This window comes from Trifolium pratense, linkage group LG7 (assembly GCF_020283565.1).
Source record: "Trifolium pratense cultivar HEN17-A07 linkage group LG7, ARS_RC_1.1, whole genome shotgun sequence".
NCBI classification, from domain to species: Eukaryota; Viridiplantae; Streptophyta; class Magnoliopsida; order Fabales; family Fabaceae; genus Trifolium; species Trifolium pratense.
The window spans coordinates 48,635,406-48,662,134 of record NC_060065.1 but is presented as its reverse complement, the minus strand read 5'-3'; the positions used below and the strand labels follow the sequence as shown (position 1 = coordinate 48,662,134).

General features: G+C 32.0%; 3 protein-coding genes across 3 annotated transcripts; all 3 read right to left on the bottom strand.

Annotated features, from left to right (window-relative positions):
* Positions 1–1,720: 1,720 nt before the first annotated feature.
* LOC123897280 (glutamate receptor 3.7-like) lies at positions 1,721–7,198 on the bottom strand. Its single transcript, XM_045947859.1, has 6 exons — positions 6,286–7,198; positions 4,052–5,403; positions 3,641–3,918; positions 3,508–3,539; positions 2,432–2,835; positions 1,721–2,304 (listed from the first exon to the last, which is right to left on the bottom strand). The coding sequence occupies exons 1-6, from the start codon at positions 6,542–6,544 to the stop codon at positions 1,891–1,893; spliced, it is 2,739 nt and encodes a 912-aa protein (XP_045803815.1). The 5' UTR covers positions 6,545–7,198; the 3' UTR covers positions 1,721–1,890.
* A 971-nt stretch (positions 7,199–8,169) lies between these two features.
* On the bottom strand, positions 8,170–11,634 carry LOC123898646 (protein DETOXIFICATION 40-like). Its single transcript, XM_045949663.1, has 7 exons — positions 11,090–11,634; positions 10,017–10,648; positions 9,852–9,908; positions 8,970–9,208; positions 8,763–8,881; positions 8,548–8,634; positions 8,170–8,462 (listed from the first exon to the last, which is right to left on the bottom strand). Exons 1-7 carry the CDS (start codon positions 11,414–11,416, stop codon positions 8,400–8,402), a joined length of 1,524 nt encoding a protein of 507 aa, XP_045805619.1. The 5' UTR covers positions 11,417–11,634; the 3' UTR covers positions 8,170–8,399.
* Positions 11,635–14,094: 2,460 nt separating this feature from the next.
* On the bottom strand, positions 14,095–22,932 carry LOC123898144 (protein DETOXIFICATION 40-like). The gene is made up of 7 exons (XM_045949035.1): positions 22,466–22,932; positions 16,715–17,346; positions 15,477–15,533; positions 14,975–15,213; positions 14,769–14,887; positions 14,471–14,557; positions 14,095–14,376 (listed from the first exon to the last, which is right to left on the bottom strand). The coding sequence occupies exons 1-7, from the start codon at positions 22,793–22,795 to the stop codon at positions 14,314–14,316; spliced, it is 1,527 nt and encodes a 508-aa protein (XP_045804991.1). The 5' UTR covers positions 22,796–22,932; the 3' UTR covers positions 14,095–14,313.
* Between the last annotated feature and the right edge of the window lie 3,797 nt (positions 22,933–26,729).

Below are 26,729 nucleotides of genomic sequence, written 5' to 3'. Positions count from 1 at the left end.
TGTCATTTTTCCACTAAAAGATGGGGACTCCTAAATGTATGGTTGTTAGTGAGCATTCTTATTTCTTTTTAATCAGATAAGAATAAAATATTTTCTACTGTTGTTGTTACGGGAGTTAAAATTAATTTTCAGTCACCGAAAAAATTACTGAATTGAGTCGCAGGTCGGTATACTTTCTTTAAGACGTTTTGTGGCACAGCCTAAAATACACAGCATATTACGATACCACTCGAATTTATACTACGATATCAATCTAGGAATTAGTGATATTACGATACCATCTGTATTGATACCATGATATCAATCAATAAAGGCCATGATGTCATTCTAATATGGTACTAAAATCATTGTCATATGGTACCTAAGACCATTCAATTTAAAGGGATTATGGTGTTATGATCATTAGTAAACTAAATTAATTTTTGAAGGGATTATGAAACCCTTGACACTAACTGTGACTCTTGATCACCCTTAAAACAAATTAATATACTAATACTAATATTAGTATCTCACAGCACATTAAGAACAAAACCTAATATAAATTTTCATAATTTGAATAAACAAATAAAAAAATCAAGTGATGTCTCTAGTTTATGACAATGGTAATAATCTCAATAACATGTGAGTAATAGCCAAAAACATCATACCTGAAACATGCTTTGAAATCTATTAATCAAGTCAATAGCCAAAAGTGCCAAACCTTGTTGTTTTGCAGATGCCATATGATTCTCTAATAACTTAAATTTATAGGTCACACATCAGGCAGGGATCACAAATCTGAGAATCGCTCTTAGGATGAGAAAACCTCTAACTATGTTATATTTTTCAGCAGCTATATATTGTAGTGTTCTTATTTATTAGGTTTTTTCTTAAAAGGCTTAACATTTATATAGTGTTTTCATATTAAGTTGAGGTTCTCCTATTAAATAGTAACTTTCAATGTGTATCAGAATGTGCTGATAATATGTAGAGTCTATTTTAACTTTTATATTTTTTAAAATATAAATACTAGTATGCTCTACTATTCGATGAGACTCAAAAATTTTATTTCAATAATGTGTTCAATGTTCCGGCATCTACTCACTTCACCCTTCACACTGAGTGCCGTTAATATTAGGAGTGTAACAACCATCAAAATAATAATGTGATGAAATAAAAAATTTGATTTATAAATCAATAAAATTAAATTGATGTGTTTTACAAACTAAATAAATTTTTTTTGAAGAAGCCAAAATTACAAACTAAATAAATTTGACTTCAACCAAACCGAAATTAAATTCATGTACGAGTTTTTTGACTTTTTAAGCAAGTGTTCAGGAATTCAGTAATTGTTCCCTATAAAAAAATTAAGTTGAAATGAGAGTCCACTTTGTTTGTCTCTCAAGTCTTTCAACAAAAAGTTTTTTTTTTTTTAACTAATTTCAACAAAAAGTTATCATTAAACGGTCATAAAAACTTGGTACATATATCATAATTAAATATTTTTTTAAAAAAAAAAACAATTACTTAGGACGGATGTCACTTTTAAGTTCAAATAAACTATTAAAACATTCTAAAATGATTCCAAAAATACTTTAACATATTGAAATTAAATTTATGATTCTAAAATTCACTTTTTTTTTTTTTTTATTTCATTAAATACAATCAAACATGTAATCCAAGATTTTCAATTTCATAAAATTGTCTAATATATATGGCTTGATGGACTAAATGTTTGGAATTCTTTGAACCTTCTTTTTGGGGGTGATATTCATTAACTATAATTTCACATGTTACATTTGATTATAGTAATGTAGCAAACCATTTTAACATGAGGACATTACAAGATGAATATTTGTGCTTCTAAAAATAGTATATACATGATTATCATTATTGTCACTATAAAAATTCTCAGGTGGGGGGGTTATGAGGATTGTCACATTGAGTAAACATTTTCTTGATAGCTTCTTCCTTTTCATCGATGAAGTTAAAGAAGTTAACAACAACCCGGGAACAATGACTTTTAGATTGTTCCGAGGATGGTGCAACAATGTCCTTTTGCCTTTGTTTGAAGCCAACATATTGGCTAATCATTCGCAGCAGAAACAAAACAAGTGCCACAACAGAGATGACAGCGCACGAGAGATATAGACCCCAAAAGCTGATCAGATGAAGTTGGTCTGGTTTAGGGTTGCTTTTCCTTTCGCCGGGACAACCCATCTTGCAAAACCATCTCTCGTGTATCTTTTGAAGCTCTCCACTCTCGGCTAGTTTCAATATTGCAGTTGACATGTCAAGTGCAAGAGGCGAGTCTCTTTGAAAAGCCTGATATATCATTGTTGCAGAATAAGTCAGGAAATGCCACAAATAATGTATATGTCATTGAAGCATATTAAGCCCTTTTTTAATCATGTGCATAATTACTTCGAAGAACTAGTTAGAAAGCACTTACGAATCCCCAACTGCTTCTGGTAAATGGCTGACCGATAATACCGAATTCAGTTTCTTTTGACAGAAACAATTCAACATACGGAAGCTCATCGACGATAGCTGCTACGCCACCACCAGACGGACCATTCCGAAGTGCTACCGCATATTCCTCAGGGGAGCCTAAGGAAACAAGTCTTGATTTTGATACATAAAGATTATCTGTCAGATAGCTGTAAGCGAACGACCCTACTTGGTATCCAATAGGCCAGTTACTTGCAATCAAGCTATCGATTCCTGTGATCGGCGATGAAAGTTGTTCCACTGTGAGAATTGACGTCAAGCTTGCTGTATAGCTAGCTGTTATCACCATCAGTAGGAAAAGCCATACTATCAAGACCATTTTAGAAAGCGAGCTTACGGTATTATCTGATTTCAAAACAATGCGAGAGTTTGTTAGATTGATACAGAAACAAATTTAGCGTAGTTGACTAGAGGTCTGTTTGGATTGACTTATTTGAGCTTATCTACTGATATAAGCACTTGTGAAACAGTTTGGAAGAGTTTATGGAAACAGCATATGATATGTTCATAAGCGGTTTTCAACTTATTTCCAGAATTCTCCAGGATAGCTTATGAAAATTGTTTGACTTTATTGTATCTTATGTTTTAGAAATAGCCTATACATAAGCACTTAGGGCCCGTTTGGATTTGGCTTATTTTTGAGCTTATGAAAATAGCTTATACAAATAAATAAGCTTTTATGTTAATTCAGAAGTTTTCACTAACAAAAATTGTATCTTTATAAGTTGTTTTCTCATAAACTACCTTGAAAAACTTATAATAATACATAAAAGCTTATTTATTTGCTTAAGTTGTTTCGCATAACTCAAATATAAGTAGTCAATCCAAACAGGCCTATAAGTGTTCAATTAAACTGTTTATCCAAATAGGAGCGGCAATGTTGCATTGACTACTGTAAATGAAGCATCTATGTAGATATTGAAAATGTACTAATTCAAGTACAAATATATGATAAATCTAGAAAGAAAGGAAAAAAGGCAACAAAAGAAATTACAAGAGTTTGGAGCTTTTTCTTACTATTTGTCTTAAAAAGTGTTGAGAGACTGAACCTGAAAAAACAAATAAAATGCATTGGAGTTAGAATCTTAAACACAAGATAATCAAATAAATTATATAGGAAAATTGTAAGAATTTACGAAAAAAAGCTTACATAAATATTGTGACAACTTGTCTCTTAGGAGGACCACGGAATTCATCGTTGACTCGGTGTTCAAGAATCCATATAACAACTCCAATCATGAGAAATGATGCACCAATGATACACCACATATCTGCTGAGAATGGTTTGAGGAATACCCAGGCATTTGATTTTGAACTGTTGATAGGAGCCACTATAACAAGGCTAGATGATGCAAAAGGTTGAGAAAAGTCCGCAATCTTTGTTCGGTTCGTCACAATCGCAATGTCTCCAACAACTGCATCATATACCTGTGTACCAAACTTTCAGAAAATCATTGTTGTTTAACACATAAAAGCATGATTGCACAAATGATTAATATCTAATAAATCATTGATTAACGAATTTCGAGACTACTTTTTTTCATGGTGAGTTTTCACTTACATTTTGGTCAATTTTTTTGACGAGTGCATCATAATTTGGATTTGCTTTACCATTCCCAACAGGCTTAAATACAAAAGGAATTTCATATGGAATAAATTCCAAGGCTTTCATGAAGATATCGATACAATACCCTTGAATCTTATGACTATCTTGCAGTTCAGTTACAAATTCAACGAAACTCGCTCTCCTTGGCACTCCAATTCTCAATGGCTTTGCATTATCCGCAATCACCCAGCCGCGCGGTCTTTCTGTTTTCCCACCTAGCCAAGTAATATTTTCAAGCTTCTGATCTACGGAAACCCTTGGATGTTTCTTCTTCGCAAGAACTTCGGGGGGAACAACTGAAAATCCTGAATGATTAGACCAATAACCAACCCTCTTAATTTTCATCTGATTGATATTGATAACATCATAACCACTACTAATGACATTTCTGTCTGAACTAAACTGAATTTGACCACTCACGCCGCTAAAATTTGATAGTGATAATATGTTAACAAAATCAGATCCATTGGCAAAGATTTTGAGCTTCTCAAGCTGAATACCGATTCCTTCTGTATGAGGTACCATATTGTTGTCACGAAGCGAAAAGGTAATATTGTCATGCACTTTCAGAAATTTATCAATTGAATGTGCAACTGCCCAAACTGTATCGTAAGCAAAAAATCCATAGGAATTCAAACTAGTATTAGCTACACCTTCTTTTTGCATTTTTTTCCATCGAAAAACAAAATCTCTTTTTTTTCTAGAATCCGGGATGTGTTGACGAAGACCAACAACTCCTTCGACAACGCTAAGAGATTTCTGATTCGCTGGCGAAAATGAATGTAGGGTAGCAGCGAGCCAATCTGTGACAAGCCAAACATATTCACTAGTCATCATTTGAAGTTTGTGAGCAATGGAAAAAATCCTCAATCTAGGATCAGGATTGATATGAACAACAAAAACACGAGGGTTAAACACTTTGGTTTGATTGAGCAACTTAGTGATTTCATCTAGGTCGAAATGAATACTCAAAGCTAGTTTGTGAGCTATTTTCAATCTCCTATTTTCGAGTTCATCACTCAAAGCAGATACTCCATTTCTTCCATAGTCGTCATCCAAGAAGACAACAATGACTTCTTTCCATCCATTAAAGTCAATTAAATTGGCCATTGCAACCATTTGCTCTGAGTCACTTTGTACGGTGCGAAAAAAGAGAGGAAACTGAAGGGATGATAGGGTTGGATCAGTTGCAGCATATGAAATAAGGGGAACTTTGACAGCATCGGCTATTTGAGAAATCGAATGAGCTATGGCTGATGACTGTGGCCCAATTATGGCTGCAACCCCTTGCTCAAGTACCAGAAAAGCTGTATTTAGAAAATGTTCAAATTAGACAGTAGAAATTATACAAACTGCAAGTTTAAAATCGGAAATTTTGCATCCAAAGAGCAATGGTTTTAAAGTGAAATATTAGAGTAATAATGAAACAATGGCAAACTGTAACCTAAGAAAGCAATAAGCTGTCACTTGATATTCAAAATATAGTATACTTAGGATAAAATATATATCAGATCGTAGTTTTTTTTAAACAGCAAATGTTTGGTATTATGTAGTGGGTGGAGATCAAACTTGCGACCTCCTTATCACCAAGCACGATTCAAAGCAGTTTGAGTAATAAACAAAAATTATCAGAAAGACATAAACAACAAGCACAATTCAAAGCAATTTGAGTAATAAACTATGTAGCACTGACGCTTCAGATGAAGGCGTTTTCAGTGTCCGACACATGTTAGTGTCTGCCACCTATACGACACTGACACATGTAGTTACATTCAAATATTTCACTTTCTTCAATTATAACTGGTGTCAACATATCAGTATGTGTCCAGGACTAAACAAATTTAGATATCGGTCGAGATTATGAGCCAACAACATAGGAAACTAGCAAAATTGAAGCTTAAACTTAGAAATGACAAAAAGGTCATGGATTTCTTGTTCCACTACATCTTCCAACTACAACTCCAATAAATAAGAAATGAAAAATAAAAACATAAATTAGACTAAATCCTAAAAGTGGCATAATCTAATCATCCAAAACATTGTATCTAACATAACTTGCCATACATAACCAAACTTCACATTCATTCTTTTTTTGGCATTGGCTTCAAAAATTAGTTTTCTCAATATATAATTTAAATTTAAAAACCAATAGAGAGACTAAGAAAAGTTTAAAGATTGAAGCTTAGTACCTCCAGTTGATCCCAGAAAAGCATTACACATACCATCTTTCATTATCAAGTTGAGCTTAGTCTCATTAAGAATTGTTGGGTCAGAATTGACATCAGAAACAGCCATTTCCATAGCTGCTTTTGCAACTCTACCTATGACAGAATCAAAAGTGAAAACTGCTCCAATATTCACACTTTCAGGCTTTTCACTATAAACAATACCAGAAAAGAAAATTACCCAAATCCAAATCATAAGATACAAAACCATGAACTGCTTCATTTTTTTTACTCAAATTTCAAGCAACCCAACAATTTTTTTACAATAAAGATCAAAACTTGTTCATACCCAGAATCTGAAAGCACCAAAAAGTCATTGAAATAGAAGAAAGATTACATTTTGATTGGTACCCAGATGAGGAAAAGTGGTGTTACAAAACCCAGCAAGAGCATAAAGGTGTTTGAGTGAAGAACATATTCTAACACAATAAATAACTAATATCATCAACATCAAGTGGTTGAAGAAAATAAAGTAGTCATTGAATCCAATTCAAGTGAATTAATGGTGACCAGTGAGTACTTTGTTTTTTATTGTTTACTGTGTAAAATAGTAGAGACTAGAGACAGACACACATGCGCTTAAAAAAAAGGTCACGTTAACTTGTACACTAAGGACACATGTTAAGTTACCTAAAAATAGAAATATAGTATTTAATGATATAAAGAATTTAATGTTTAAATAATTGAATACACCACAAGTTCAATAAATTTTTTCCACATTTATCTTCTTAACATGTGCTCTTAAGGACACAAGTTAATATTCTCCAAAAAAAAAAGTGTAAACCAAATATCCTCCGCGCAATCCACGCAATTGCAGAGAGTAATTGAAAACAATTTAAATTTCGTTTGGATTGAATTTCATATATAATAAAGAGGTTTGAGATCGAACACCAAACATTTTATTTATTGAAAAAAAATTAGCAATTAAATTATTTGATAAAAAGAAAAATAGAGATGCGTATTTAATTAGTGTACAAGTTTTTCTTTAAAAAAAGTAAAATAAGGTTTGTTTAATTAAATATTTTTAGTAGTGTTATACTTCTAAAATATAGGCATGTAATTAGATTGGATCAAATTTTGGTAAATAAGTGTTTGAACCGATGAACTATCTATCAGTTCAGTTTGGTTCAATTCTTTGTGTTTTTAAAAAATAGAACCAAGCCAAACTAATCAGTTAAGGTCATTTGATTGGTTTACAATGCTTTTTTTTTTCCTAAATATTATATTCATTTGTGTATTTTGTGCTCTAATTTTTTTTCTGCTATTATATTTTTAAACAATACATTTCAAAGTTTTAACAAGATGAAACTTCAAACATTTCATTTGTAGATGCTAGTTGTGAGACATCGGGCTAGGTTTACAACCACATCCCCCAATCGGAATTTAATGTTATTGTATCGATTAATTGAGTGAGGCATCAGAAGTTAATATATACGATAAATTTCTCGTTGTTTACCAAACACATAAATGTATGATGAACGATAGGTGAAAGTATAATTGAAAAACTACAAGTATATAATCGATCAAGCAGATACGTTAGAATAATAGTTATACACGAAGTCTAATCCCGACAATATACGTTAGAAGGATGCATTAGAAGAATAGTTAAATGAAAAAGATTCTTTATTCTTGGTGTTTTACGGATCTGAATTATCTTTTGCGCATTCTCTCATGTTGCTCGTTCTGCCATTATATCTCTATTTTCACTATTTTTTCTATTTGTTTGTTTAATGATAGTTGCAAAGATGAAGAAGAAATGGAACATGTCATCTTGAGGGAAAAATTTCAACAAAAAAAAAATGTTGTACATTGACCTAATTTGATTTACCAAACCAACTGAATGATTGATTATCAACAATTTTGGCCGAGTCTCGCCAATTTTATTATGTAATCAATCCATTACATAACTTAACCCGATCATACAAATGATTTCTGATCCTAACAGGTCACTCCGATACAGTTTTTAAAACATTAATAAATAATAAATTCTATGAATTAATCAATAACTTCAATTTTAAAAATATTTTATTATGTTTTTACTTTCTAAACCATTACATAAAACTAATCCAGTTTTTTTTTTAGTTTAGCAGGGGCTCCCTTCTGTCCTCCAATTTGTTCAACCTGTTGGTTGCTTCTTCCACCTACAAAGAACAAAGTTTTTCATTAGACAAGTTTTTCATAGTGACCTCATGGAAAAACAATATATTGCTGCATGTTATCTTTTACCTCTTTATTCCAATCCGTTCTAAATGTGACCCAAATTAGAATAATTGTCTGCATAAGTGTTCCACCAATCATTCCAAGCCATATTCCCTATCACAAAAATCCCATGTTAGTAAAAATATCATGTATGTATGTATTAGGCAAAATGAAAGAATATCCAAAATATTATTCCGTTAGTAAATACATCAACTCTTTTTGACTAAACATATATAACATACCTTAGCGCCAAAATTGAAATAAAATCCGAGAACTGCGCCCAATGGTATACCAACTATATAATAGCAGCCTACATTCACATAAGCAACAAAAGCTTGCCATCCACAGCCAACAGCAACCCCTTCATTCATTCATTCATTTATATTTAATTAGTTACTAATTAACAGAGTAATAAACAAAATTAATCAGTAATTAAGTAATGAAATTACCAGATAAGACAGGCTGAATGCCATTGAGGACAAGAGTAAGACAGAGGAGTGGACAAAGATCTGAGACAGCAGCAGCAACAACTTCACCTTCTGTGAAGACATAGCTAATAACATCTCTCAATGCAAACACAACCACTGCTAGTATTACTGATATTACAAATGATATCAATGTCACCACCACAACTGAAAATGATGCTGATTTTGGATTTCTTGCTCCTAGTTCATTGCTCACTCTTACACTGCATGTTAATTAATTAATTTGTCACACACACCAATACTTGCTCATTATAACAAGTTAATTTAATTCAATTCAATATTATCTGTATGTTGGATAACTATGAATGAAGCACGAACGCAAACATGGACATTAGACATGACACATCATCTATATGTCGGAACCAATAATAATTTTACAAATATACGTAATTGTATGCAATTATAAGTGTCGTGTTAGTTGTCACTATCGGATATTGATGCGTATCAGACTCTCAAACATATTTTTGGAGCAGGATATCCTGCAATTACAATTACTGCATCACGCAATAACCGATCGATCTAAGCCGTCCGATGTAAAATCGGTGGCTGAGATTATTTTAATGCATAAAACTGTGTAACATCAAAACCGCACGATCTTAAATTCTAGGAGTATTTTATTTTGTTATTTTCACAACTCTTCGGTAGAGTTTTTATGGAAGAAAACTCATGTAGTGGCTCTGATAGGGGTGACTACATATATTGCTATTTTCCAATATTATGATGATGTTCCGATATGTATTACGAATTTGATTATTAATGAATTTGTTTAGTTTTGCTTTTGTAAAAAAAGAAAAAAAGTTTAGTCAAAATTTGTAACTTCAATTATATAACTAGAATTTAATTAACCTTGCAGCTGCGTTGAATCCAACAGAGATCATGAAAACCCATCCTGAAATTGTGGTACTGCAATAAAAAATAATAAACAAACAAATGAAAACTTGTTTAATAAGTTTCAATGCATCCAAAGTAACAAAAACAAGAAGAAGAAAAAAAAGTTATTAGATACTTTACCAAATAGAAAGAGAATCAAGAGCGATCTCAGGGTTAGGAAGAAGCCCAGCAAGCAAAACAAGAATCTGAAGGTACCAAGTTTCAAGACACAACATAACCGCCGATGCAGCCGACAGTTTAAAAAACTGCGGCAACCCCGAAAATGCCTCCAAAGTAAACCCATTCCATGTCCTCTTACACTTTTCACTCTTCAAAATATAAACAAATTGAGCAATAACAATAATCCACCAAGAAAAACTCAAAACCAATGAAGCACCCAATAAGCCTAAACCAATCTTATAGATAGCAACCCAACTCAATATTATATGAACAACTAAAGTTGCTGCTGAAATATAAGCACTTGGTAGAACAATGCTTTGTGCTTGAAGGAATTTTTGGATTGGAAAATTGATTGCATAAGCAAATATTTGTGGGATAAGTCCGTAGACAAAAAGTGCGGCTGCAGAAGCGATTCTTGGTGATTGTCCGATTAAGATAAGAATTTGTTCGCTAAAGATGTAAATAACGGTTAGAAAAAAACCGGTTATTGTTAGAAGAATGGTTGATCTTTGTAAATATAATCCTAGCATGTCAAATTTTTCTGCTCCAAATGCTTGTCCACATAGTGTCTCAACTGCACTTCCCATACCCAACTGTAACAACAATAAATTAAATTAGTTTTAATAACAATAATAATAATAATAATAATAAAATTGTCAAATGTTAATAATAAATTACTTTTTTTACTAGATAAAAATCATGATATTGATAATAAATGGTCCATAATATAATTGATATTTTGTTTTATAAAAATATGTGGGTAGAAAAAAATATAGTGGATAGTATACAAAAAATAAATAAATTTTGAGTAAAAATAAATTATTAAAAAAGTTTTCAAACCTTTACCAACGAAATATGGCTGTTGGTAATACAATTTAATAGGTGTTGCTAACGTGGGTGTAGCTCTCATACTTTTCCCAACGGCCTATAATACTGTAGCTATAGGCTATTAGGAGGAATTTCCATTGATATAGCCAAATAAAGACGACGGAACAAAATGCCCTTTACAATAACCAGTTGAGATAGATACTTACCATGAGACCATAAGCAAAGATTTGGATACCGGTGTTACCGAGAGACGCCGCGGCAAGTTCAAGAGTCCCAAGGTGGCCGGATAAGATTTGAGTGGACATAGACATAACATAGTTAATGAGATAAACAAAAACAGCAGGGGCAGCTATGATGAACAATAGTTTAAGCTCAATCCAGGAGGCGGAGCCGACACGGTTGAAGTATGGCACGGTGGTGTCAGATAGTATTCTCTCAAGCTCGCCGTCGGATTCATGCTGATTCGACGGCGTAGCAATACTGTGAGAGAATAAAAGTGGTTCCTCAGCGACATTTTTGTTGGATGAATCCATTAAATATATTAATTATCTGAATGAATTATTGTTATCAAACAGTTGTTTGAGACCTTAGAAATTAATTGGAAAGTTGATTATATAATCTCATATTTGATGGACCAGAGGCTGCTTTCTCACATCAACTTGCATATCTCACACACACACCCTATAGCTACAATCAGTATGGTACCGTACGTTAAATATACCGTTTCTTCTTGTTCAAAAGAAAATATATTGTTTATTCCTTTACAAAAAAAAAAAACATATATATTGTTTTACACCGTAGAAGAGTAATTAAATTTTTCTGAAATTATTAAAAGTAAATTTATCCAAGTGGTAAAAGTTTTGGTCTTTTTAAGTATGTGATTACGTGTTTGATTTTTGGCTCATATGTAAGGAGAAAATTCGGTTGGGAGATAAGAACTCACCTTGTGTGTTTCACATATTCCCGGACGGAGATTAATCAATACTAACCGCGGTGAAAACTCTGCACCAATTTCATGAAAACCTTTTTTAAAAAAATTATGACTTGTTTTAGTTTTCATGACTAAAATAATGACTTACGTCAGTTCAATATGACTTTACATTTTAATTATCCGTCGTTTTAATCAAATTAGTATCAATTAAGTCATTTTTTAAATCATAAAAAAAATCATATATTTATACTTTTAAAAAACAACATATGTCCTCATTAAAATTTTAAATTATTTTTTAAATATGGATCAACTATTTGTTAGAAGTGATCTACTTTAAAATTTTCCTTATGGCTATTGATTATATAATTTGATATTCTTGTTTGATTGAGCCAAGTGTGCACGTGCTTTCTCACCAACCTCCGTTCCATGTCACACCCTATAATCAATAGTAGCACTCCTCCATTTCAAAATATAAATAAAAATAGGTTTAAATGCAGTTTTACCCCCCCTATTTTGAAAAATATGGAATTTTACCTCCCCTGTTTTAAAATGCGGAATTTTACCCCCCCTATTTTATAATTTGTTGGATTTTTCCCCCCACCAAAATTTTGCACAAAATCTGCTTCTGAGCCTCAAGTTCAAAGCTTCGCACAAAACTCAATTTAGATCAATAATTCACCAAATTGGTACCAAAACGACCGCAATCGAGTTAGTTTTCCACAGAATCAAACTCCACTAAATTTGGAGTTACAGAGAGAGATTAATTACCGTTTTAGTGAAGGTCTGTTCAAATTAATTATCGTATGAAACTACTACTGGTATTTTCGTCATTCCTCTCACCATGTAGCTCATTTTTTAATACTATTTACATGTATGGAAATCTAACGAAATTACCCTTGTTGGCATTTCAATTTCGTCAAATTTGGAGTTACGATGTGTTCGGTAGACGATGTTGAATTTGAAGATCACAAGTAGATTTCTGCAAAATTAGTAATTGGACAGACCTTCACTAAAACGGTAATTAATCTCTCTATATAACTCCAAATTTAGTCGAGTTTGATTCTTTGGAAAGATAACTCGATTACGGTCATTTCGTAGCTGTTTGGTGAATTATAGATCCAAATTGAGTTGTATGCGAAGCTTTGAAGTTGTGACTCGAAAGCAGATTTTTTGCAGAATTTTGGGGGACATACCTTCACTAAAACGGTAATTAATCTCTCTTTGTAACTCCAAATTCAGTGGGGTTTGATTATGTGGAAAGATAACTCGATTACGGTCATTTCGGTATCCTTTTGGTGAATTATTGATCAAAATTGAGTTGTGTGCGAAGCTTTAAAGTTGTGACTCGAAAGCAGAATATTAGGGGGGGCAAAATCCAAAAAATTATAAAACATAGGGGGTAAAAGTCCGCGTTTTAAAACAGGGGGGGTAAAATTCCGATTTAATCAAAACAGGGGGGAAAAACCGCATTTAAGCCATAAAAATAAGTTAAAGAAATTTGATGTGCTTGGATTAAAATTGAAATATATATTCCGAAGTTATTTTTTAAAGCAAAAAAATTTGAAAAAAGCATTCGGAAATATTTATTCAAAGACAAAAATAAAAAACCGATAAAATTCTTTGTTGAAACCAAAGTGTTTGAGAAATATGGCCTAGACCAAGACATGTAGACACACGGGCCCAAGATTTGACTTGATTGGTCATTATCATGATGTTTTCTCTCTAGGTCCCCCGTGTATTTTTTATACCCCAAATATTTCAATTTTGTTTTTGATAAAAATTTCGGTTCGCAGAAACCGAAGTTTTTTCTAGTTCAAATTCAAGGAAAATTCGGTTAACAGAAACCGAAATTTTTTTCAAAGCAAAAAAAAATTGATTCGTAGCAACCAAAATTTTTATTGAAGTGCAAAAAAGTAAAATCCGAAAGGGAAAAAACCATGGGAGGCCTAAAGAAAAAACATTCATTATCATTTCACGAAGGAACAAACCACAAATCAAAAGAAAATATGGGGACTCATGTATGGTTGTGATCATCCTTATTTCTTAGTCAGATAAGAATAAGATGTTCTCTACTCACTTCACCCTTCTACTTCTACTTCTGAGTGATGTTAATATTTTGGAGTTGGACCGAGCATAGATCGGTTTTGGTTCAAAAAATTGTTAAATCGGAAGAAGAAAATGAATTGAACATGTCATTATGAGAAAAAAAAATTAGGAAAAAATGATGTGCATTGACCCAATCCGATTTACCAAACCAGCCGAATCACATATTTTCACCAATTTTGACCGAATTTCGCCAATTTTATTGTATAACCAATCATTATGCAAATCGACTCGATCATACAACTGATTTTTGATCCAACTAATCACTCGGAATCGGTTTTTAAAACATCTTAAATAGTAAACCTGGCGAATTAATCATTCTCATTTGCTTCAATTTAAAAAAATAGTCTATTTTGTTTTTACTTTCTAACAACTACATAAAAGTAATCCAATTTTTTAGTTTAGTAGGGGCTCCTTTCTCTCCTCCCATTTGTTCAACCTCTTTGCTGCTTCTTCAACCTAAAAAACAACAAAGCTTTTCATTAGAAAAGTTACAACAACTCTCCCATTTAACTTAAAGCCACCATAGTGACCTTAGCAAGTTGTCTTTTACCTCTTTATTCCAATCTGTTCTAAATGTGACCCACATTAAAATAATTGTCTGCATAGTTGTTCCACCAAGCATTCCAAGCCATATACCCTATCACAAAGATCCCATGTTAATTAGTAAAAATATTATGTAGTATTTGTTTTTAATTTTTTGAAAAAGAAAAAATGAAAGAATATACAAAAACACTATTTCAAAATACTACTCGGTGTTCAAATACATCGATCAATTTTCTTTGACTAATTTTTATTTATACTTGAGATCAGATGAGTATCTTGTAAATTATGAAACATATATATAATACCTTAGCGCCAAAATTGAAATAAAATCCGAGAACCGCGCCCAATGGTATGCCAACTATGTAATAGCAACCCACATTCACATAAGCAACAAATGCTTGCCATCCACAGCCAACAGCAACCCCTTCATTTATTCATGTAAAATTAATATATGTATATTATATTTAATTAGTTACTAATTAACCAGTAATTAAGTAATGAATTTAATTACCAGATAAAACAGGTTGAATGCCATTGAGGACAAGAGTAAGACAGAGGAGTGGACAAAGATCTGAGACAGCAGCAGCAACAACTTCACCCTCTGTGAAGACATAGCTAATAACATCTCTCAATGCAAGCACAACCAATGCTGCAATTACTGATATTACAAATGATATCAATGTCACCACCACAACTGAAAATGATGCTGATTTTGGATTTTTTGCTCCTAGTTCATTGCTCACTCTCACACTGCATGTTAATAATTAATTTGTCAGGTTAATTAAATAACTATGAAGCAGTGACGCAAACATGAACATTAGACATGACACCAACATCAATATCAATATGTAGGAACCAATAATAATTTTATAAATATAAATAATTGTATGCAATTATAAATGTCATGTCACATATTAGACTCTCGGACATACTTTTAATCTAAAGTGACTAGAATCTAAATAATAAACAAGTTAGTAAGAATTTGTAAATAAATTAAATAACTAGAATCTAACCTTGCAGCTGCATTGAATCCAACTGAGATCATGAACACCCATCCAGAAATTGTGGTACTGCAATCATAAACAATATTATTAATCAAACAAATTGACAGTAAGCAGTTGGCAGAGCAAATTGGACCACAATAGAAATGTTCATATTTTTTTGTTTGCCTAGGACAAATTAATGCCAATAAATAAAGATCTCGCTAACAAGTGTTTCTTTGGAGACACTTGTTAAGGAACAAAAATGAAAAAAAAATGTGTTGAAAAATATAAATTTAAATTTTTATAATGTTAATGTACAACTTTTTAAAAAAAAAATATTTTTATATTTTATTTCTTATCTAATGCCTCAGAACACTTGTTTGCATTTACCTAATTATTATTATTAAACCTTCAAATCTAAGAATCTACTCATGTGACATTAGAAAATCTAAGACTCTCAGTGGCATGTGAAAATAGTACAGTATAAATAGACAAATCATTGTACCCAAAAAAAAAAAAAAAAATAGACAAATCAATATTCCAATGGCTCCATGCCCCCATAACTTAATAATAATAGGACAAGTTTGATAATTTGTGTCCCAATTGATGTTCTGGAAATAGATAAATTATTTGAGGTGTAAGCCTTTTTTCCTTATCTTCTTTGTTTTTTTCCTATTTGATCTTAGCCTATGCTAATGGTAATGATATGGATAAGGATTGTGTGACAGTAATGCAGGAAGATTTATATATAAGTAACAAAAAATAATGTAAGCTTTTCTTGTCCATATAGAATAAAGGACAAGAAGTTATATATAAGTAACAAAAAATTTATGTGGCACACTCAAGAAAAGGCTTAAAAAAATTTACATAAGGGTGCTAATTAAGCTCTTCAAGTAACAATAGCATTTTGATTCTTTGAATGATAAGTTTCCTTCTTTAGAGCTTATTAAAGCTTTCAAAAATTTATGGCGCCACCAACCAACTACCTTAATTTCATTATCTCACATACAACTCGAACATTAGTAGTGTTATCAACACTTATTTTAACACGACTCATTCTCTTATTAGGACTTATTTTTAAAGTGGAGGGACCCAAATCGATCGCATCCAATAAAAAAATGAGTGTTAAAAATAGAGTATTAGAGTGAGTATTATACGAAAAAAGCAAAAATTTATAAGATAAAATAGTTAAACTCTCAATTAATGACGGATTAACTTAAAAGAAAAGTAACAAAAACAAGAAGAAAAATATAATTGAGAAACTTTACCAGATAGAAAGAGAATCAAGAGCGATCTCAGGGTTAGGAAGAAGCCCAGCAAGCAAAACAAGAATCTGAAAATACCAAGCTTCAAGACACAACATAACCGCCGATGCCGCGGACAGTTTAAAAAACTCGGGCAACCCGGAAAAGGCCTCCAAACTAAATCCTTTCCATGTCCTCTTACACTTTTCACTCTTCAAAATATAAACAAACTGAGCAACAACAATAATCCACCAAGACAAACTCAAAACCAATGAAGCACCCAATAAGCCTAAACCAATCTTAAACACAACAACCCAACTTAGTATCAAATGAACAACTAAAGTTGCTGCTGAAATATAAGCACTTGGTAGAACAATGCTTTGTGCTTGAAGGAATTTTTGGATTGGAAAATTGACTGCATAAGCGAATATTTGTGGGATAAGTCCGTAGACAAAAAGCGCGGCTGCAGAAGCGATTCTTGGTGATTGTCCGATTAAGATAAGGATTTGTTCGCTAAAGATGTAAATAACGGTCAGAAAAAAACCGGTTATTGTTAGAAGAATTGTTGATCTTTGTAAATATATTCCTAGCATGTCGAATTTTTCTGCTCCAAATGCTTGTCCACATAGTGTTTCAACTGCACTTCCCATACCCAACTGGAACAACAATAGATTAGATTAATAATAATTAAATTATCTGTTTCAAAAAATAATAATGAAATTGCCAAATGTTAATAATAAATAAATTGTTGTACAAGATAAAAATTGTCCATAATCCAAAATGAGACATTAAAATGTGTGTTTGATTTTAGAGTATGTTTGTAGAAATTGCGGTGATTTTACAAAAGATAGACTGCATAGGTTTTGTAAAATAAAGCTCTACGGCGTGTACTGTGGGATTTATTACTGTAGTGCATCCTGATTCTAATTTCAATACACAGTAATATCAAACATACAGAAAGTATCACAGTAATTTCCAAAATTATATAATAATGGAAAAAATATAAAGAATAGAAAATGGAAAGTGTTTGTATATATATATATATATATATATATATATATATATATATATATATATATATATATATATATATATATATATATATATATGGGGTTTTCTAACTTAGACCCTAGTTAGGTCTAAGTTAGCAAGGTGCACCTTTTGAGTTGGACCAAAATACCCATTCTTTTAATTTTTGAAAGAATAGAGCAACAGGGGCATTTCTGTAATTTTACATAAAAAAAAAAATAATGACACGCGCCCCCACCTTCTTAAAAATTAATAGACGTGGATCCAGTGTCGCGCGCGTACGGAAGGACCATGGTTACAGACCGTTGATTTCCATCAGACAGCCAAGATGTGATCTCATTAAGGCTGTCTGATTGATCAGACAGCCCAGATCATCCTACCATCTTGTCTGCGCCACACTAGATTATAAGCTGGAGAGAGAAAATTTTACTTTTGAAAAAGGCAGCCACGTGTCAGCATATGAATGGGTCTGCGTGATTTTTTCCATTTTATGCTTTAAACTCGATTATTTCGTCGTAAATTAATTTTTTATTTTTTAATTTTTATACCAAAATTCATAATTTTTTTTTCTCTACAAATAGAGACTTGGTTTGTTTGATTTGGACACCGAAAAAAAACGCAATTTTTCACTACTTTAAACTCGATTATTTCGTCGTAAATTAATTTTTTATTTTTTATTTTTTATACCAAAATTCATAATTTTTTTTTTCCTACAAATAGAGATTTGGTTCGTTCGATTTGGACACCGAAAAAAAAAACGCAATTTTTCACTACCTTAAATGAGATAAAACGATAATTAAAAACTAATGTTTGCTTCTGAAACCATTTATCTGGTACAATGGTTTCAGAGAGTTGTAATCTGAAACCATTTTGCTGGTAGAATGGTTTCAGTAAGTTGATTATTAGTTATTTGCTTCTGAAACCATTTAGCTTGTAGAATGGTTGCACATAGTTGTATTCTGAAACCATTTTACTGGTAGAATGGTTTCAGTGAGTAATTTATTAATTGTGTTTGCTTCTGAAACCATTTATCTGGTACAATGGTTTCAGAGAGTTGTAATCTGAAACCATTTTGCTGGTAGAATGGTTTCAGTAAGTAGATTATTAGTTATTTGCTTCTGAAACCATTTACATTGTAGAATGGTTGCACATAGTTGTATTCTGAAACCATTTTACTGGTAGAATGGTTTCAGTGAGTAATTTATTAATTGTGTTTGCTTCTGAAACCATTTATCTGGTACAATGGTTTCAGAGAGTTGTAATCTGAAACCATTTTGCTGGTAGAATGGTTTCAGTAAGTAGATTATTAGTTATTTGCTTCTGAAACCATTTACCTTGTAGAATGGTTGCACATAGTTGTATTCTGAAACCATTTTACTGGTAGAATGGTTTCAGTGAGTAATTATTTAATTGTGTTTGCTTCTGAAACCATTTATCTGGTAGAATGGTTTCAGAGAGTTGTAAACTGAAACCATTTTGCTGGTAAAATGGTTTCAGTAAGTTGATTATTAGTTATTTGATGAGATTAAGGTAGTGAAAAAAATTGAGTTTTTTTTCTGTGTCCAAATCAAACGAACCAAATCTCTATTTGTAGAGAAAAAAAAATTATGAATTTTGGTATAAAAAATAAAAAATAAAAAATTAATTTACGACGAAATAATCGAGTTTAAAGTAGTAAAAAATTGCGTTTTTTTTTCGGTGTCCAAATCAAACAAACCAAGTCTCTATTTGTAGAGAAAAAAAAATTATGAATTTTGGTATAAAAATTAAAAAATAAAAAATTAATTTACGACGAAATAATCGAGTTTAAAGTATAAAATGGAAAAAAATTAACGCAGCCAATCAGCTGCTGACACGTGGCCTGCCTTTTCAAAAGGCTTTCTCTCTCCGCGTCAGCCATCACGCAAACTCGCAGCTGTCGGCGCGTGTGATGCACGCGCTCTGATCTTGTGCAATCACACGCTGCCACGTGTCATGGGGGGGGAAAAAAGAAGTGGGGGCGCGTGTACTGTTGCATAAATTTACAGAAATGCCCCTGTTGCTCTATTCTTCCAAAAAATTAAAAAATGGGTATTTTTGTCCAACTCAAAAGGTGCACCTTGCTAATTTAGACCCAACTGGGTCTAAATTAGCAGCCCCCTATATATATATATCATCATTGAATTTTTAATATTTTTATTTAATAAGCACTTGATCTCTCTAATGTATTGCTTAGGTTGGTTTTGACTGTACGGATAAAATTCGGTATGAATTGGAGAATCCACCTTATTTTGTTCCACAAGTACTTCGATGGTTCGACCTATATTAGTTATCGCTAACGACAATGAAACTTTTGTACCAATATATCATAGTAACTGAAAAAAAGTTGACTTTGACCGTATTAATTCACCAATTTATTTACAATAATTTTCTATAATTTTTTAAAATAAATTTTTTATATTTTATATTTATTATTATTTATTTTAATTAAAATTGAAAAATAAACAAACTTTAAGAAACAAAAAATAATAAAAAAAAAATTGAATTCTACTAGAATTTGGTCAAACAATCGACTCTATAGCATTATATTCCAACAAAATTTATTTATTTTAATATATAATTTATTAAGTGGAGCGTGAAAATGATGGGTGTTTTAATAGTCAAAATTCTCTATATAAGCACCTAATGTTTTTCCTTCACAATGACGTGCCTATTTTGTAAACTAGTGGAATATTCGCCGCTAAATAATTTGACAAAAAAAATTTACAACTGCAAATATTTTAAGAATTATAGTGATTAAAAATTGAGATTTTAAGCTATTAGGTTTGGTCTAGTTGTTAGGGGTTTGGATAGTACGCTATAAATTTTGGATTCAATCCCCAGCTTATCGTAAAACAAAAACAAAAAATCAAGATTTCAATTAATGGTTTGCAAATCGCAATTTTATTTTTCGTTCATAGATAAAATAACAAACACTAAAAATTATACACACAACTGCAAGATTCTTAATTCAAATCAAAATAAAAGTTGCTGGTATAACAACTTCATCGTTACCACTTGAGCAAGAGCAAGTACTTATAAAATAAGTCATTTGTTTCATATTATACACAAAATTCACTTTTTTTTGTCACGTAACGTCGTAATTTAGTGGTTTGAAAATTCATCTAAACTAGAACTTTGACCCATGCGGTGCATGAGTCTAATTAGGTGTAATATGTAACGATAAAAAATAAAATACAAAAATTCTAAGAGCATTTTCAATAAGAGTAGTATAGGAAATTTCATGGACTAATTATTCTATATTTGTTTTATGTGCTTATTTTATATTTTATATATTTTTTAAATAATTTTGGACCCCCATCGTTTTGTTTACTTATTAAAAAAAATTGCTGATAACTAAAGGTTAAAAAATTGATGATAATTAAAGGTTAAAAATTAAAAACATGATCAAGAACATAAACTTAAGTAGACATCCATAAATAAATAAAAATTGTGATTAATTTCGTCGTTCAAATTTATTGAAAACAGAGTTAACATATTAGGATTCCTAAATTCTTTCATAATTGAAGCACATGTTTTAGCGGTTGAAAGGTTTTATTGTAAGTAAGGGATGCAGGTTCGATGACAAATATGTATTTTTTTAATATAAAGCTGCAATAAAAAGAAAGAGAAAATGAGAGGGGAAAAAATTAGGTTTAGGGTTAGCTTATGTTAGCAAGCTTATAATATAAGAGATTATCGATTTTTAATTGTTTAAATTGTGCAATGAAAATTGATGGTGCTTAATTGTCGTGTGAAATATTTCCTATGAAAGTTGATGGAGCTTAACACTTTGTGGACATAATTTAAATCACAATTGGTCTGCTAGTGCATATTGTATCAATTGATCATCGGTTAATATTAAATCTGCAATGTTAAAATCAAAATAATGAATGTGATTAGTGACATGACTATGGTTGTGTTTGGTTGTATTAAAAAAAATAAATTGATTTAGCAGAATTAAGTTTGATAATAACTTTCCAAATTACATGTGATAATAACTTTCAAAATCTCACATGATAATTATTTTCTAAATTTATGATCCGGTAGAAAAAAAATCATTGATCAGGAAAGACATAAAAATATTTTGTGATGAATAATATAGTCAACAATAATTTTGATATGGTATACTTTTAAAATTGATGGGGCTTATCAATTATTGCACATAATGTTAATCACAATTGGTATACTTGGCATAGTGGTTGAAAATATTGCCTTGCACCAAAGGGTTGCGGGTTCAAATCCTAGTCAAGACAAAATTGTATTATTTTTTAATAAAAATTGCAAGATAAAATGGAGGGAAAACAGGAAAAACAAATTAGGGTTTAGAATTTACTTGTGTATACAAGCTTATAATATAAAAGATATGAATAAATTAAGTGTCTGAAGTTTCTGCACATATGTGATGTCCTTACTAGTTGAACTAAACTCACGGAACAAAAAAAATCACTTTTTAAATTCATCGAATAATCGATATATCTAATCGACATTCATATCTTTAAGTTCATTGAATAATTATTATAAATCATAAACACCAATTATTCAATGAACAATTTTACTTATACTTTAATCAGCAAATCGGGATTGTAATGGTGAGATAATGATTTATTTATTTTTATATTATGAAAATATCAAAACAATAATCTCCCTGTTCTCGACAACATGAAAGAATCTGGATGCAATCGTTACAGTGATTAATTATAAATAAGCTGAGAGATAGATACTTACCATGAGACCATAAGCAAAGATTTGAATACCGGTGTTTCCAAGAGAAGCCGCGGCGAGTTCAAGATTTCCAAGATGACCGGAGAAAATTTGAGTGGACATAGACATAACATAATTAATAAGATAAACAAAAACAGCAGGAGCAGCTAAGAAGAACAATAGTTTAAGCTCAATCCATGAAGCGGAACTGATACGGTTGAAGAATGGTACGGTGGTGTCTGATAGAATTCTCTCAAGTTCACCGTTGGATTCGTGGGGTTTCAACGACGGCGTATCGCTGTGAGTGAACAAAAGTGGTTCCTCAGCAGCGTTACTATTCTTCAGTGAAGCCATTATTATGTGAATATGTGAATGAATGAAAGTAACGTTCGTTTGGAACCTTAGAAATGAAATGATTATTATTATTTATATAATAATCTGATTTGATTTGATGGAGATGAGGCTGCTGTTTTCTCACCTACTTCTAATCTTACAGACCCAATCAGTGGTACTATTAAATACTACCGATTTTTTTGTCGTACTTCTGTAATTTTTGTACCTACGTAAATAATTACGTAATTATTTACCCCATATGAAAGAGGCTCATTCTAGTGTGGGTAAGCTTGATAGGTCTCCCACCATGGGGGAGTATTATTCACTGTTAGATGGTAAAATTTCAAGGTTGTTATGATGTACCACCGGTACCTATGCATCGTAATAAAATTCATATCCACGGGTATCCGTCCAAACCATACCCGTTTTGACGGGGAAAACTCGAGTTGACTGAATTTAGGTTCGGGTTTAGGTTTTCCCCGATTTCATAATATGGGTTTGGGGCAGGTAATGGGTACATTGATACCCACCCCGAACCCGTCTCCGAACCTGCCCCGCTTATATTAATAATTAGATTTCACCTCTTTTAAATTAGAAACGCTTAAACAATCTCTTAAATTACATTCATATATTTATTTTTTATTTTAAATTTGAGTATTAAACAAACCATTTTCTCTTTTTTTTTTTATTTTAAAAAATATTGTTGAGAGAAAATAATTTTGGACATTTAATTTTTTTTTAATAAAAAAATACTAAAATACAATCTAAATTCATGTGGAAAGAGGTGTGGGGATACCCGAAACCCGATGGGAATACCCGATCCCCGTTGGGTATGGGTTTGGGGTTATCATTTTTATCCCCGCTCGAATTTGGGATAGGTTTGGGGAAACCCGAACTTTATGGGTTTGGGTTTGAGGAGGGCAAAATTCGTCCCCACCCCGCCCCATTGCCATGCCTACCAGTACCTTATACATATCGTTTCTCTCTCTCTCTCTTGTTGTCTCTATGCCCACTCTACATCACCTCACAACACCAATCTACATAATTACATGCTCCATTTCCCTCTCAATTGAAAACCACACAATCCAAATCTAGAAATTCCAAATCCCCAATTAATTTTTCTTAAAATTCAAATACCCAAATCCAAAAAATCAACCCCAATCTAATATAACAAAAATATCCTGTTGAAATTGTGTCAATTGGTTTTGGTAGCTTTTCAAGAATTTGTCACCCGATTTGTATGTCTTCTAGATTAATTGAGTTCATCACAAAAACTTGAATTCATGATATGACAAATTTGTCTACATGTAGTTTCTTTCTTCACTTCAAAAATCGGTTTCAATAACTAAAACAATTATATGATTTTTTTCAGAAAGAAAAAGAAGAAATAATAGTATGAAAAGTGAATTATGAGTGGAAAGAGAGAGAAAAAAAAATTATATGGTACTGATGGTGCATCATAACAACTTCGATCCAACGGTTCTGGCAACTCTCCCACGGTGGGAAACCTACTAGGCTTGCCCACCCTAGAATCCGCCTATGAATGATTGTATCAATCAATATCATTATGAATAACAAATAAATCATGGCATCTTTCTATCAACCAAAAATAAAAATGGCATAACCGTCCGATTGAATCGAATGACCAAGATCATTTTGATTCATATTTATCATAGCCTTGCGATGTGAAATCAATAGATCAGATTAACTTATTATTGTGTCATTCCTAGACTGCAGTAAATCCTAGTCCCAAAAATTTACATATGTATAATATAAACTCAACTTGAACATAAAAGGGTTAGAATATTGACATTAAAATGAACATAAATGCAAGAAGTACAAGGAGACTCAACTCATAAACAAGAGGACTAGTATCAGAACCAACAACCTTAGTTAGACTATAAACAACCATATTCGTTTGTCGTCGGATAAATTTCACATACTTCTAGTATTAAAGACTATAGTACCAAATTCCTATACAGCGATTCTATGAGAGTAAATTGCATCCACCAAAGTCTTTGAATAAGTTTCAAATGTTATGCATTCCCATGATGCGGATCCACACCATAGCGTTCCATAAGGCAAGAGCTTCCCCCTCATGAACTTCCAACCATGGACAGCTCCATCCTGACAGAGCTGATATGAAGCTACCCGCGACATCTCTAAGTAGAAGTGTTCATGGTTCATGAACTGCACTGAACTGGCATCAACGTTAATATTATTGTTTTGAGGACCTGGACTTGTTATATTTCGGTGTTTCTGTGCAAATTTCCTTTCTTGGAACATATTTGTTGCACCTGTACATATATATGGTACACATTTGTGGCGCTTGCATTCATCTTGACTCTTCCTCACCTAGCCAAGGGTCTCCCATCACTCTCACACTAGACCCATTCTCAATCCTCCACCTACATCCATGAACAAGAATTTGACGAGATGACCAAACACTCCTCCAAGGAAGGTGGATTAAGGAAAGTTCTTTGCTTTAAGTGTTCTTTCCACATTCCACAAGTGTGTCTGGGTTGTTCATAATGCTCCACTCTTGTTTAACCAATATGGCCAAATTGAACACCTTCAAATCTTTAAACCTCATTCCTTCTCTTGTTTTGAGTCAAGGAAGGTAGATTGAGGAAAGTGTCTTGCTTTAAGTGTTCTCGCCAGAAGTGTGTCCGGGTTGTTCATAATGTGCTGCCCTTGTTTAGCCAACATTGCCAAATTAATGAAGCCTTCAAATTTGGATTTGCATTTTCTAAAGTTATAGTTTTCTACATTTTTTACATTTAAACAAAATTCTAGAGTATTTTTGTCGCGCACACATATGTATATGCAATATTTCCAAGTTAGTTTTTGTTTGAATATAGATGAATTTAGGAAAATAATCTAAAAAAAAATATTACTAAAGTATAGTGAAGTAGGATGCAAGCACCATCGGAGTTGCAACTAGGGCTCACAAAGGGATTGCGGATATCGTTACGGGAGAAGCCATGGGTTTAAATGATGCGATAGAATGGATTGAAAAGATGGGGGAACAGAATGTGTTCTTTGAGCTAGACTCGCAAATCTTAGTTAGAGCTGTAAAAAGTAATGATGAGATTCGAAGAAGCTGGGTGAGGGTAGTGCGGCGCTGCAAGCTTTTCCTCAAAGATAACCCTAGATCTGATATTGGTTGGGTACAAAGAAAGGCAAACCAGGCTGCCCATGAGATGGCAAAATGGGCCGAATTTGAGCCCAACAAAGATTGGACCAATGATATAAGCTATTGTATTAGGCCTATTATCCAAAAAGATAAAAGCAATGTAATCTCTAGTCTTGTTTGAATAAAACTTTATTTCCTCTCAAAAAAAAAAAAAAGTAGCCGTGATTGTTATTAAATTTGAAAATATAAATTAATTACTTTTTTGGTGTTAAGTAGTCCGGGTGGTTATTTTAGTCGACTCAATCTGGTGTGTCCCATGTGGTTTGGGTTTTAGTTTTGACTAAACCAAACTCAATCCGGCCCATATACACCCCTATGGTTCCTAGGAAAATGAGATTCCGATAATTCAGAATTTAGATGTAAGATAAGTAATATCTGGACAAGAATTATTACTTCTAGGAATCAAACTCGAAAAATAAATTAATTTTACATAACATATTAATAAAAATAATTAAAAATTGAAATTAGAAAACTTTATTAAATTAAAATATAAATTAATTTTATATTAACATTCATAAAGTGATCTTCTATTTTGTGTCATATCAATAAAGTTCAGTGAAATAGCCATTATTTACTCTTAACTAAATTTTGTTAGTAATATGTAAGAGTCAAGAATTTAATTATTAATTACTTTTTTTTTGTCAAATACTCTAAGAGTGTGTTTGGATGATGGATTCTAGAAATTCAAGGGATTTTAAATACTAGGCAATTCAATTGATTCAATTGAATTCCCTTGACTTTCAAATTATAGTGTTTGGA